This window comes from Homarus americanus, unplaced genomic scaffold (genome assembly GCF_018991925.1).
Source record: "Homarus americanus isolate GMGI-L3 unplaced genomic scaffold, GMGI_Hamer_2.0 scaffold6317, whole genome shotgun sequence".
Taxonomy (NCBI): domain Eukaryota; kingdom Metazoa; phylum Arthropoda; class Malacostraca; order Decapoda; family Nephropidae; genus Homarus; species Homarus americanus.
The window spans coordinates 21,543,108-21,558,375 of NW_024730668.1; the positions used below are offsets into that span (position 1 = coordinate 21,543,108).

Sequence of the window (15,268 nt, forward strand, 5' to 3'; positions counted from 1 at the left end):
GGTTATTTCCCAAATAAAAACACCCCAGGAATCTAAAACCACAAGTCTTAAAAAAATTTGCTTGGGGGATTTCTCGCAAAGTTAAGGTAACAGCAAGATCTGAATTTCGATTCACGGCCAAAGTGCCGTACGTTACATTCGTTTGTTTGAGCCACTAAGTGCCACCTGGGGAATATCTAATCTAATCGAGTGCTAAGACCTGTAGAATCATGAGCTATTGAGATTTTGACAGCTGCAGTAGTCTCTAAGTTGAATTTTATCCGTTGTGTAAGTTAAGTCGCTGAATTTTTCCCACCGTGTTATTCTGGTTATGAGATAATGTCCATTATATAATTCTGATCGTCCTAATTACATAGTTGTCATGGTTCAGTAGTAGAATTTTCTTTGTTGGAAAATAAGTCTGCCGGAATAGTGTCCATCCACCCCTGTAACGGCCTCCTTCCCTCCCAGTCACATTACATTCCCAGCTGGCTCGCGTGAAGGACAAGCTACGTGTTGCTGTTGGCTCATGCAGAGGACGGCCTGAATGACGCAACTCTCCACGTGCCAGACGTGATGGTGAATTATCAAAGAAATGACACGTCCGACTCAGCAGTGACGTCATAGTATTGTTGCTGCACTCACAATGCAGCTCAGTGAGTACGAGACTCGTGAAGCAGTTCAGTGTGTACGAGACTCCTAAAGCAGTTCAGTGAATACGAACAAATTTAGTGTTGGGTGAAGCAGGACATTGGTAAGGCAGGCCAGGAAGTGTGCTAGTTAACCCAACAAGAGCCTACGTCAGAGCTTGTTGGCAAGGCGGCGAGTGATGGGGAGGAGCGGAAGACGTGGGCAGGAGGGGTGCGAGTGATGGGGAGGAGCGGGAAGACGTGGGCAGGAGGGGTGGCGAGTGATGGGGAGGAGCGGGAAGATGTGGTCGGGAGGAGTGGCGAGTGATGGGGAGGAGCGGGAAGACTTGGTCAGGGGTGCAAGGTGAAATCGATTGCACCTGTACCTGTAGTGGGTGTGACTGTACCTGCATAAAGTGTGACTGTACCTGCAGTGGGCGTGACTGTATCTGCAGTGGGTGTGACAGTACCTGCACTGTACCTGCAGTGGGTGTGACTCTACCTGCATAAAGTGTGACTGTACCTGCAGTGGGTGTGACTGTACCTGCAGTGGGTGTGACTGTACCTGTAGTGGGTGTGACTGTACCTGCAGTGGGTGTGACTGTACCTGTAGTGGGTGTGACTGCACCTGTAGTGGGTGTGACTGTACCTGTAGTGGGCGAGTCCAGTGACGGGCATAGAGTATTGGTGCACGTAATTAGGCATCGTGTGGTACAACCTGTCCAGGTCTGACAAGGAGCTGTTCATTCTGATCAGTTCTGCCTCGATGGCGTCTGTTGGAGAGAAAAAAAGTACATTGTTGGAGAGACCAGCTGTTTAATTATTGGAGAGAGAATTATCCTTGTTTAGTGTAATACACACACACACATTATATATATTTATATATATATATATATATATATATATATATATATATATATATATATATATATATATATATATATATATATATATATATATATATATTAGTAAGACAAGACAGAATGATAAAATACAACACAACTTTCAATAATTCCTCTTCAGCAAGCTCCACAAAACATTAAGATTCATAATTTTCCATAAAAACTGTGTGTGAAAATCAGTCAGAACATATTACGCTTCATTCCCAAGTGCGTGTTACTGGACAAGGGAAGGAACACATTGTGCACCTCCTGTACATCACACGCGGTAACAAAGACAATAATATACCAGCCAAACAAGAGAGCAGAAGTTTTGGTACTGTATTGTCAAAAGACATCCAATAACATGGAGTTTAAGGCAAATATTTCTCTCCAGAACCTTCCAGATCTTCCCGAGCCCAAAGGAGACCCATGGTGGCGTGTGGGAATCTTTAACTGCGATTTGTGTTTGTTGCTCAGGGTGGATAAACGGAAGTCTCCTTTACAGTATCCAGGCCTTCAGCCTTCCAGAGAGTTCTGGGTGAGATGTGAGTGTGCAGGTGGGCGTCGGGAGTGAGGCGTCATCAGCAAGGCGAGCGGTGCCGTCTTATTGATCAGTGTGGAGCGTGGCGCGCACACCGAGGCCACGCCAACCTGGCCCTTCCATCCCTCTCTGTGGTGCACGTGGCCTGTGTGTGTGTGTGTGTGTGTGTGTGTGTGTGTGTGTGTGTGTGTGTGTGTGTGTGTGTGTGTGTGTGTGTTATATTCTGTCCATGTCTACTGCATCTTTAAACTCTGTAGCGTAAAAAAATACAGCACATTGGTCGAGGTTTCCCCTGGAAACTTTCCGCTACAGAAATTTCTCCGAGGGCTGGACGCAGTAGTAACACCCCAAGTACAGATACAGAGATATAAAGAACAAAATTCTAAGTTAAAAGGGGATTATAAGTCCTGAAACTATGATGTGAGAGTCGTACCTCAGAGGATATAGCAGACTATAAACGGGAATGTGAGAGATGAACAAGTTGGCCTGGTGGAGAGATGTGCCTACGTCACCCGCCCTCACCATACGTATTGGAGTAGGAAATGTTTATGAGGGAGCAGAGAGAACATGTGTTAAAGAGTTCGGGTTATGTAGAGGTAGTTACTATAAGTTCTGGAAGAATTCTTTGAAAAAGACAAAGCTAAAGGTGGAATGAGATAGATGTGTGTTATGTATACAACTGTATCTTAACTCTTTAATTCAGTAGAAGAAAGATGAGCAAGATGATCTATGTTAGTCTTCACAAAATAAACTGTAAATCACTGATGGACTGTAAGTTGAGGAGTATTCGGTGAAGGGTTTGGGAAAAGATTGAGAGATGATGCAGATGAACTTATATGAAAGACACAGCAAGGTGATGGTGTTAAAGAAAATGGTTTCACTTGTGGGGTGTGAATGTCAAAGTCAATTGAATTTCAGATTATTTGAAGAATGTTCAGTGTTGAAGGGAATTTAAAGGTTTCAAAGATACGGAGGAGAGACAAATTAATTATTTAGTGAATACAAACTTTGAGTCTTCCAACACTCAAAAGGTGAGTGCACATAATTCTTCCTTGGTAGAGTTGTGTTTCTAAAAACCAGATATTTGGAGGGATCTTTTTTCAAAATATTATGATATCAATTTTATTTCTTTAAACATTATGTTTTATTGTGTTGCGTGTTGATGATCCTCATTGAGACCACATCAAAGTCTTAGAGACATTAATACAAAAGTGTTCCATGACAAGGAGGTCGAGCTGGTGAGGCTACAGGTGAGGCGACGTCTGCTTCAGCCTCCTCACATGGTGTACACTCACTGAGCTCCGGAGTACATAAGAACATAAGAACATAAGAATGGAGGAAACTGCAGCGGGCCTATTGGCCCATACTGGGCAGTCCCGTATACACCCAACCCCTATTGCTCATATAAGCATCCAATGATGATATTTGGTAACTTGTTCCATTCATCCACTACTCTGTTTTCAAACCAGTGTTTACCTATTTCACGCCTAAATCTAAATTTGTCTAATTTAAAACCATTGTTACGAGTTCGCTCCTGGTTGGATAGTTTGAGTACCTTAGTAATGTCCCCTTTGTTTAGCCCTGCCTTCCACTTATACACCTCTATCAGGTCGCCCCTCGCTCTACGTCTCTCAAGGGAGTGCAAATTAAGATGCTTTAACCTGTCTCTATACTCAAGGTTCCTAATGCCCGGGATTAGTCTTGTCATTCTCCTCTGAATTCTTTCCAAGGATTCTATATCCATTCTGTAATACGGTGACCAGAACTGAACTGCGTAATCCAGGTGTGGTCTCACAAGAGCAAGATACAGTTTTAGGATGACCTCGCTAGTCTTGTAACTAACACTCCTTTGTATGAACCCAAGTACTTTATTAGCCTTGTTACGAGCAAAAACACATTGTTTACTTGGCTTAAGGTTCCTACTATCATTACTCCTAAATCTCTCGCAGTCGGATTTCTCTATGGCATCGTTGTTCATCTGGTATCTGGTTTCCCTGTTTACATCACCTATACTGAGTACTTTACATTTGTCGACGTTGAATTTCATATGCCATTTTTCAGACCATTTTTCAGACCATTCGAAAAATTTGTTTAGATCTTCCTGTAGTTTTGCCGAGTCCTCGTCAGTAGATGGAGGACAAGATGAAGGAAAGGAACTATCAGGGTGATATACACTTATACAGTATGTGCACACAGGGCCGAATGGATACAATGCTCACCTCTTGTGTCAAGAGTAGATGATTCACACACACACACAATATTTTTAGCAAAACCACCTGTGTCCACCATCTGTCTCCACCATTTGCATCACCACCACCTTTGTCTCCACCACTTGTGTCTCCACCACCTGTCTCCACCACCTATGTCTCCACCACCCGTGTCGCTTCAAGGTTGTGTTTTTCGAGGTGATTTCGACTGGAATTTGTAAGTATCTCTTCTAATAACTTTCTCACATTTGTAGCTAAACTGATCAGACGGCAGTTAGAGGATAGTAATCTATCTCCCTTCTTGAAAATCGGTATCACATCCGCTATCCTCCAAGTGATTCTGTTACTACACCCGATTTTATTACCATGATAAACAAGTTACCGAAAGACATATCAAGTTCTTCCTTACATTCCTTTATTACTCTAGCTAGCAAATACTTCATCGGGGCCAGGCGACTATTAGGCTCTAGTTCATTTGTTTACTACTGTCTTTACTAGTCACTACGCCTTCGGGCATCATATACAGATCTCTCCTAGTAAAGATTAATAGTGAAATATCTATTCAAAATATTGTTCATTCCCCTCGCTATCAGTAAGCTGACCTGAATCCAATTGCAGCGGCTCAGTCTTCTCTCGGGCTTCAGTTTGGTACATTTGGAGAAAAAAACCTTGGGGATTAGTCTTCACTTCTCTCTCTCTCTCTCTACTTTAACGTCATTATCTCTCTTTGCTTTCCTTATATCTCTTGGTCCTTCTGCCAATAAATATTTGTTCAGTAAAAATTCATCCATTTGGGATTATTGTTATTACATGATCTTAATTATTTGTGTGGTATATGTAGTTCAGTACACTGATATAGGACCATGTCAAGTCCACACACACACAGGATTGCGACAAAACGCACCTACATTGGATGATGACCAAAGTACCTACATAGGATGATGACCATTGACCAGTGTACCTACTCACCTATGATGCCGGTGAAGTTATATCCCGACTTGTGTAGTGTTGTGGCGTGGAGGCCGAGGAAGCGCCGCCACCCGTCGTACAGGTCAGTACTCAGCTCTGTCATGACCACAGGAGGCAGTTCATTCTCGCTCAACACCATCATCACCGCCCCCACCAGGCTCGCTGCAGGGACAACACGTACATAGTCTTACAATGCTCAAAACACAAAGCACAGGGATTCAGTCTAACAGACACTCTAAGCATACTGCAGGGAGATGTCCATGCAATATATTGAAGACTAAACAGACAGGTTATAGATATACATTACAGTCACACAGACTTAGATCCCGCCTCAGAGTAAAGTTTTCTCGCTTATTATGCTTAAATTTAATATTCCACAATGTCATTTTAGGATGAGTGATGCTTATGTACCTGATCACGTAAAGCAAAACAGGACACCATACTCTAAATAAGTAAGCATGGTGATGATGGGTATGATATAGGTGGTGTTGTAGTCATCAGAGGACACAGCTATCAGAGTGTGTGACGACAAAGAGAAACTACAAACATAACAGTGATCTTAGTTGTCCTCAAGAGCACCTGTGTCAAGATAAGGTAAGTAATCCCGAGTTATCACAAATATCGTAAAGAACCCTTAAAGTAGGAAGTACAGTAATCATAGTTAAAACTTACTGTAATAAACACAAAAAGTAAAATCATCTTAGTTGACCACAGACATATGAGAGTGCAGCAGTCGTCACAAGGAACAAAAGTTTATGGGTTCTCTGAGTGAAAAGAGAGTGATTATGATGATGCTAAATGGTAAAAATTGACACAGTTACATAAGATCGACATACTGATCATGTGGGTCCACTTGTAGTCAGGGTCCAGGAGGCTGGTGTACGAGTAGCGGGTGTCGTACTGGGAGTGTCGGAGGGAGAAGGTGCTCCACTGGGCCGCCACCACAACATACCGAGGAACAGAAATACCAACACACATTATCTTTCTTGTTTGGATCATATAATCAGTTCTTAACCTAATTATTTTATTGAATGTATTGTTTATACTTTGTTTTCATCTTATTTACAGATACCTATATTGCCTACTCTTCAAACAGATAACGAGGATATAGTGAGGTTATAGTGAGTGTATATCTGGATCGTCAAATGTTCTGAAAGTGATTATTAGGTACAGTTTGACTTCATGACTGTGATATGCGGTGGTCATGGGCCATCAACAACCTGACCCTGTAAATCAGTAGACGGCAACTTTGTACCGCACTTTTAAGCAGTTCAAAAGACGTCTACACATTAGACTGTGACAAAATAACTTCTCAATGCGCATTGTGGAAGTATGGAATAGCTTCCCGCAGTTTCATTACAAGCCTGAATGCAAGTTGTAAAGCAATTAACTCGCCCACTGTCAAGTCTAGTAACGTCAGCATCAAAGAAACAGGTGAAGAGCTGGGTGTGCCGGCCTGAAGCTGTCGCCCAGAGTACATCTACTAAGTAGGCAAGTAAAAGCAAGCTTAACAGTCATAGGGTGATCTGGCGGGGACTGACAACTGTGAGACAGATATGAAAAGTGCAGGTATGAGGCAGAAGTAATTAAATGTCTTCAAAGGTGACAATAAAAGGATTTAGTTGCATTTCTGTCAATATGATAAAATTAAACATATAAACAAAATGTCAAACTTTAATCACAGCAGCTGATATAATAATACCGTACTGAGAATGAAAACTTAGAAGTGGTAAGTCAGTATAGTACTGTCAATAGTAGCTTGGTACCTGTACTATGACGACCACATCTTATTAAAACAAAAAACACCAAATGTATAAAACCGGTGATCCATGAAACATGATCTGATTTAGTATTATTTTGATTTCGTCAAATAACACAGTTTTTAGCCTTTGGGTCTGTCTCCACTGCCATTCACTACCCTGCGAGGAAATTGCAAATGTTATAAATAGGTACAGTATTAACTGCTCCCACCTGATAATTATCTCATTCATAACACCTAAATTCGAGAAAACTACAAAATATTACAGAAACATGTAACCCATCTGCCACCTGTATAAGCTGACTGTAGATAAGATCTAGGACGTCAAGAACTCCACTAAAATACCCAATTCTCCAGGCTTTAAGTAAAATAACAAAACATGCAGCGTGTCTGACAAGAGTAAACCGCTTAGTGTTCAGTGTGAGTCCTACAACTTGTAGAGCCACAAGGAAGGTTTTATATACCAGGGGAAAATATATCTTCCTTGAGCCTTATTTGTCGATGACTATTATACGCTCTTTAAAATCTTAAATGTTAATGCTTAGTGATGCATTGTAACACCAAAAAAAGGTTTCATGGACACTTTTTTGTGTGTGTTGGAGGAGGCAGTTACTTAACAGAGTCGATGAAGTGGATTGCTTTCAGAAAATATAATTGACATGTGAATTCTCATGTACAGTATGTCAAATATTCTGTCATCTGAGGGTCGGGGAGAGGGACGGGGAGACGGACCGTACTAGTCCCTCCTCCTTCCTTGTCTCTTGAGTTGACGTCTGTAACTAAGGTAGAAGGACTAATGCTTCCTTTCTTCCCCTACAAACCTCCCCATGACTCACCCAGTCGACGCCCATACCAACGAAGTGCGCAGAGGGTACACCTCGCTGCGCCGTGAAGCTGACGTAGTCGCTGCCGGATCCGAGATTGCTGAAGTGTGCATCTAGGGGGAGAGGGGGTGAGGATGGTTACCTACTAGTGTCTGTCTGGTCAACACACACACAGCTGCAGGTCAAATAAGCCTTCAATCCCAGGAGATCCAAACCTAAACTGATGTAACATTAGGAAAGGGGTTCTTGCGGGAATATGGCCTGTTAGGATTAGAACCTATGAGCAGTATGGCCAATATGAACTTGGTCCCCTAGAGTATCTATTTACTCTTTTCATGATGGCACAATTTCTCTTGTATTTAAATACGGCAATGTGACATAAAATCTATAGAGAAAAAACATTAGAAATTTTACACACACACACACATACACACTGGCTCTATCCATCTTTAACATTCTCTGACAGGTGATTCTCTTATATAATCTTAAATTGTTGATAACCAGTGTTGTTTCACCCTTCCCCAATCACAGCACCGCTAAGTATTATAATTTAATTGTAAAATACCTTTATTGTGACATAGAACACATAGAAACTGTTGGAAAATTATGAGCAGACAGAGGAAGGCACAGCAGAAGGGACCTAAGTACAGTACATGTCTCTCTTACCAAGTGGATCCGACGAGCACCACCCGTCGTACACAGACACATCTTCACCAACAGGCCACATCACCTGCGTCGCTGCCTCCCGGATGGCTTGCCGCAGTGTGGGGGAGGCCATTACCCTCAGGCTACCAGTGCCCTGGAGCATCTCGTCCACACTCAGGTAAGCTATGACCGAAGAGTCCACCCACGATGAGTACAACTGTAAACAACATCAACACAATACAGAATTATGGAACTATTTACTCTATAGTAATGTTGTCCGTTATCAACACCGACACTGACTGTATAAACAAAAACACATTCAATTTCTCATTTAAACTAGGCTACACCTACACAGCGCTACTCACTGTGTCTTGAATAACCTGAGTAAACTTAGTAAACTACGAACGATTGTGTACTGTACCTTAAAGACCCCCCGTTCCCAACTGTCTGGAGGCCGTGGAAGATGTTTGTGGCCAGGACGCTGAACCCAGAAACGTTGATGGTGGGTGGCCAGTCATTAGGCCGCCCCCTCATACACATTGAATTAATCACTCGTAATATCATCATAAAAGTCACTTACAAGTCTCCATAATGAAACTAAAATTGATGATCATGGCTCTCAAAGATGACGAGGCATTAATAAAATTCTGAGATCTTATTTGTTGCTACCCAAAATCCCTGTTGTGTCTTATAGTTCATTTTCTTAATCTACTATGTTGTTCATACTGAATTACTCCAAGATTAACTTCAGGTATATTTCTTGTTTCATATTTAGTTATTCAGAAGCTTCTTGTTCAAATCAAAATGACCGTCAGCACCGAGTGTCCCGTATACTGAACACATGATACTTCCCCTGGGCAACAATTTGATATCCTACAATTCTAGTTTTAAGAGTCCGAATGGTCCAATTTGCGCCTCTTTAATTTTCATAGTACACAGCAACGCATTTCCTATTACCGACCAACTGCTATGATTTACCTGTAGTCCTGTACCAAAATCTCTTTCAATACTTCACATGTCTTTTCCAAATGAAGAGTTACTCTATATGTTGTCCTAATACAAACATGTTGCCACTGTCACCAACACCTCGTGACTATACCTTCCTAAAGTACCTACTTCTACAGCAACTCAGACACGAACAGATCAGACTAGTACAGTTGTATTATTCCAGTTACATTAATATTACTAGTAACTCATTGACGTTTATTATCACTGTGGATAATTAGTCGTAATCAAGACAGGCATAAAGATTGATTGACTGAGGTAATAACATCCCTGGTGACACTTAAAGACATAAATACTCAGTAAAACTCAAGGGGACAGAAATGTTGAGTTAGATGTAGAATCTGGACAATTAGGGAGGTAGTGACTGTAAATTTTGTTTTTAAGAGCCGAGTTTTCATTTAGAAATATAGTTGTTTAGTTGTTCTGAACAATTAGTAAGGACAAGTACTTACTTATACACCCACGCAACATTTGAAATATATAAACGAACATGAACCACTGACAGAGGGAGAGTTGAAACCATTACTTAGCAGAGACACACAAGACCACGTTTTTTTTTTGTCCATAAAAACAAATCATTGCTGATATTCAAACATCGTAAACGACGAGTAGTACAATCACCGTCAGGTTCAGATTAAAAATATAATCCTGTACATGGCAGCAGAAATGTTTTAGTCAATTTAATAAGTCGTTGGGAATCAGTTAAGATATAATTTATAAGTGTATATGAGCATGTAGCTTCTGTTTCTTACCTGAGTAAATTCTGTTGAGCCGATCATGCCGTACTCTCCGGCGGCCCAGGCGGAGAACACCAACTTACGCTGAGTGCCCCCTGGCAGGTAATTTTTGGCGATGGCTTCGCTTAGGGCCAGTAGTGCCCCAAGTCCCGCACCGGGGTTAATGGAGAGAGACCCGTAGTGGCATCCTACCATGATCACCCTGCCAACACCACCACACCTCACAATAATATTGTACAGTCTCGTTCAAGATTCTTTGAACACTGCTGGAGACACCTGGCAACTCAAGGCCGTTTGTTTACTATAGTACGTAGTAAAAATTATGAATGAATGTAAAAGGTTATCGCTCATTGGTTACTTAGTTCCCTGTTGTTTAATTAATGGTTGGGCTTTGTTGTTTCGTATTATGTTATACTACGAACAACAGTATAGTAAACAAACGGCCTCGAGCTGTCAGCTGTCTCCAGCAGTGCTCGAAGTACGTTTACATTCTTTCTGTAAGTTATAACAAATTTTAATGGAAATTTTGAAGTTCCTACTCCAGCAAATCTTTTATATTGTTATATAACTGAATAACATAAATAAAACCTTACTATTATTTTGGGATAATGTAGAGCTTGTTTACGCCAGCAAACTATACAAAACAATTGGTGGTTTACCTGGATTCATCAGCAGCGGGCAAAGTTGCGTGGATGTTCTTGAGGGTTTTCTCATGCAGGATGTTGTTGACCGACAGCGTGATATTGGTGACGTTACTGTCAAGGGTCCAGGACCCCCCAAGGCGGTACACCAGGTCCAGGTCCCCCCACCATCCTTCAGGTGCCTCCGGGCCATCCATCATCACCAGCAGCTGCTGTGCCACCTCCGCACTCACGGTGTGTCCAGGGATCTTCGGCAGCGTCTGTGACGACTGTCCAGTCCTACAGGAAGAGGGGAGGTGTTACTCAGCCCAGAGAAATTTGTATAGTTGTGCCGAAATCTTTGTTCATGGAGGTTTTGTATGACCACCAGACGTTTTATGTCGGTGTGCGAGAAGAAGCTAACTGTTTGTCCGTCTGTGTGTTGATGATGTGTATGTGTTCACACTAGTCCTTGAGAACAATAAAGTCTAAGGACCACCACACTAGATATATAAGTCCGTCATGATTCACTCTGGTTCGGGAATACGACAGAGTTCAAAAAATCAAGGGTCAGAGAAAGTAAGTCAGTGCCCCGGAGTTGAAGGCGGGTCCCATCGGCTTTGAGAAAACTGATTACTAAGCCTTAGGAAGCTTGTGCATGAAATTTTTATATCTCGTCTTCTAACTATTAAAGAGTCATTAATCACTGAGTTTGGATTTCCACTCTCTCTCTATCTTTTAGTTCGTTATAAAAAAATATAAATATTCTAAACCAATGAAAATTTGAAGCTGTGGGGAGAGGCTGCCACAACTTACTGCCTAACTCAAACCTTTTATAACAGCAAGTCAGCCACTCTCGGGAAGGGGAAGTGGGGAACTCACCTGTAGATCAAGGTTGGGGAGAAGGTAGTGGGGAGCTAACCTGTAGATCGTGGTTGGGGAGGAGGTAGTGGGGAGCTAACCTGTAGATCGTGGTTGGGGAGGAGGTAGTAGGGAGCTAACCTGTAGATCGTGGTTGGGGAGGAGGTAGTAGGGAGCTCACCTGTAGATATAGTCGAGGCTGGGAAGGAAGGGCGTAGCAGGGTCCCCAGGCAAGGTGCTTACAGTACTCCAGATGACGCCGTCGTCCGGTAGTCCAGTCCCATTAGGGTACGGCTCTCCGCCCCCAAACATTCCCCGCATGTCTGCAGGATCAGGGTAGAACAACACGCCCACAGCTCCGGCTTGCTCAGCGTTATGCATCTGCGGGGACGTGGTAATGGGTGCCACTAAGTGGGTGAAGACGACGGTGAGGGGTGCCACTAAGATGATGAGGGGTGGCACTAAGATGATGAGGGATGGCACTAAGATAATGAGGGGTGGCACTAAGATGATGAGGGGTGGCACTAAGATGATGAGGGGTGGCACTATGGCATGATGAGGGGTGGCACTAAGATGATGAGGGTGGCACTATGATGATGAGGGTGGCACTAAGATGATGAGGGTGGCACTATGATGATGAGGGTGGCACTAAGATGATGAGGGTGGCACTATGATGATGAGGTGGCACTAAGATGATGAGGATGGCACTATGATGATGAGGGGTGGCACTAAGATGATGAGGGTGGCACTATGATGATGAGGGTGACACTAGGATGATGAGGGGTGGCACTAAGATGGTGAGGTGCCACTAAGATGATGAGGGGTGGCACTAAGATAATGAAGGGTGGCACTAAGATGATGAGGTGGCACTAAAATGGTGAGGGGTGGCACTAAGATGGTGAGGGGTGGCACTAAGATAATGAGGGGTGGCACTAAGATGATGAGGGGTGGCACTAAGATAATGAGGGGTGGCACTAAGATGGTGAGGGGTGGCACTAAGATGATGAGGGGTGGCACTATGCCAATCCCCTCAGCCATCACCAGGCCCTCACACAGCCACTCACCCAGCTATCATCCAACCCCTCACCCAGTCCAACAACTCAGCCCTTCACTCGGCTCCTTATCCTACCCCTCAACCCAGTCCCCCATCCTTGCCTCACGCTTACCAGTCCCACATCCACACCTCATCCTCATTATACCCACACCCAGCCACCCCTCACTCAACCGTTATCAGCCTTCATCCATCCCTACCCCATTCCCTCACTCAGGTCTCTACAACACTCTAGCTAACCCTTCATCAGCCCTTACACAAACACTACAACATTTGTTTCACCTGAATTTAGCTACAGGAAGGAGAAGATGGTCAGTATACTGTCTTAATCGTCGCCCTTCCTTCCAACAGTGTAATATTGAATAGAGAGGATACAGTGCCCCCTAGCCAGTGCCCCCACCAGTGACCCCCACCCATGCCCCTCACCAGTGCCCTGACACACTCACCTTGGCACCGTTGTGTAGTTTGCCGTGCCGCAGGAGGAGGATGGAACCTTTGAGGTTGATCTTGCGGGATTGAAGGGTGGCGAGGTCCTCCCGTTTCCCGTAGCGGCCATACACCAGCGGCCCAGTCACCACTCCCGCCGGGCTGTTAACACCACTACGTATAAATTACTCATACTCATGTTAACATAAACCTTATGTACTTAACACTTTACATACACCCACACGGTATGAGAACAACTGCCCCTCTCCCCCGGACATTTTCCACCCATCAACTGCTGCCCTAGACATTTGCCTCCCCATTGTCAGTGAATATCATGTAAAGCTTACCAAACTTATTAAAACTGAACCTACTGAACGTGGAAAAAGGAAGCTTATTTATGAGAGCTAGAGAAAGGACTGGCAAATAGTGTTATATCCTAGGAATGTGGGAGATGTCGATGTACTAATTGTAAAATCAAGGTTATTTTTTTTAGATAAGGTCCAGAAGTAGTGTCTGTCAGGCAGGAGATCAAGAGGAGAGCTGTTAATAGACCGCGCAGCAAATTATCACCCAAACAGTTCAGAATATATCAAAAGGCGCCTCAACGCAAGTACCACCTGTAAGACGTATTCGACTAGCATCAGTAATTCGAACAATATAAAATCATATAGCAAACATTTAATAGACATAATTAAGAAATAGTACATATAATACATGTATAATGCGAATTGAATGTCATAGATATGGGTGATTACACAAATTATTATTATTTTTTTTTTGCAGATGACAGCTGATGGTGACGATTTCCTGCAGGATAGTGGACCGAGTGATCGCATATGATGGTGTTTTCTACAGCCAAAAAAAATAAGGTTTTTGGAGAGTTCAATTGATTGGTTTGCTGACGGAACATTTAAAGTCGTACCAGAACTGTTTTACCAACTGTACACTATTTATTTTTCTGACTTTAAAGAGTTATTTCACGTATTGATGCTCTGCTACCAAACAAACAACATCATAACTTAAAGTATCTCAAGAAAGGCGATTTTATTTCCACGCTATCAAGTGTTGTCATCAAAGTCATGGAATACTATTTCATGGGTCAGGTTTTTACTCTCACCTTCCTTCCTTCCTCGTTGACCGCATCAGAACAGTTTATCTTACATTGTACTAAGAGTTTCTTCCTGGTTTATATCCCATGTTGTTTACAGGATCATTTTGTCACTGTTTACTGTCTATCTCGTAAACAATCATCTCTGTACTGCTCCACTACATTAATATCGAATGAAAGCATCCTGAAGTTTCTCCAATATCTAATTACTTTCGCCATCAGATATATTCTAGGCTTTAAACGCTTTTGTTAGTCGTCTTGTTTCGGTAAACTCTCGCTTTCATATCCCCAAACGTTGGTATAGATTTGTTCAACTCCGCCCGCAGAACGCCATAAATGTTCCAACTTTTCACCTTTAATGCAGACATTCTGGAACGGCAGTGTTACAGTATGTAGCTCGGTGTGTCGTGTGTCAGCCATTATATATTACAGAACAGGGAGTGAAGCAGCACTAAGGTTGATGGTGAACTTCGGTATGTTTGATGCACCAATTATGTCACACACTTTGATGACATTATTATTGTACAGTTTTGCCGAGCTTCATTTATCTCCTTTATTCAGCAACTCACCAACAACAGTAACTACGTATCTGACACAGTTGTAGCTGTCAAGATATTTGGTGAAAATTGAATGATTTAAATCTAAAAGAATCTTAAAAAGCAGTGCTTCAAGTGCCTGAAGCTAATATAAATATTACAGTACAGTACTGAGAAACTTTCGCAAAAACTATGGTCACTCAGACGTTTCTGAAAAGACGGTTTTAGACTTTTGTTCACTAGTGTAGATTATTCTTGTTTAAAAAAAATATTGTGTATATAACAATGGATACATTAGGCTGTTCTCTACATTACCAAATATTTTCCAGATGTAAACAAAAAATAAACCTTGTAACATATTTTACATCACACGGTAGTGAAACATGATACGCTTTAGAATACTCTCTATAAAAGGTAACTTAATAATGTAATGAGAACATAACTGATTACATAACTATATACTTTTATATGTCAGTTATGTTGATACAAG

General features: G+C 42.4%; 1 protein-coding gene across 3 annotated transcripts in view; it reads right to left on the bottom strand.

Annotated features, from left to right (window-relative positions):
• LOC121867322 (aminopeptidase NAALADL1-like) overlaps positions 1 to 15,268 on the bottom strand; it is a 71,862-nt gene that overhangs the window by 46,983 nt on the left and 9,611 nt on the right. For all 3 annotated transcript variants that reach the window (XM_042367234.1, XM_042367232.1, XM_042367233.1), the window contains exons 6-14: positions 13,155 to 13,296; positions 11,839 to 12,038; positions 10,836 to 11,096; positions 10,192 to 10,378; positions 8,456 to 8,651; positions 7,802 to 7,902; positions 6,043 to 6,136; positions 5,207 to 5,368; positions 1,258 to 1,381 (exon numbers count right to left, since the gene is read on the bottom strand). In XM_042367234.1, the coding sequence (XP_042223168.1) occupies positions 1,258 to 1,381; positions 5,207 to 5,368; positions 6,043 to 6,136; positions 7,802 to 7,902; positions 8,456 to 8,651; positions 10,192 to 10,378; positions 10,836 to 11,096; positions 11,839 to 12,038; positions 13,155 to 13,296 (1,467 nt within the window). The remainder of the gene's footprint in view (positions 1 to 1,257; positions 1,382 to 5,206; positions 5,369 to 6,042; positions 6,137 to 7,801; positions 7,903 to 8,455; positions 8,652 to 10,191; positions 10,379 to 10,835; positions 11,097 to 11,838; positions 12,039 to 13,154; positions 13,297 to 15,268) is intronic.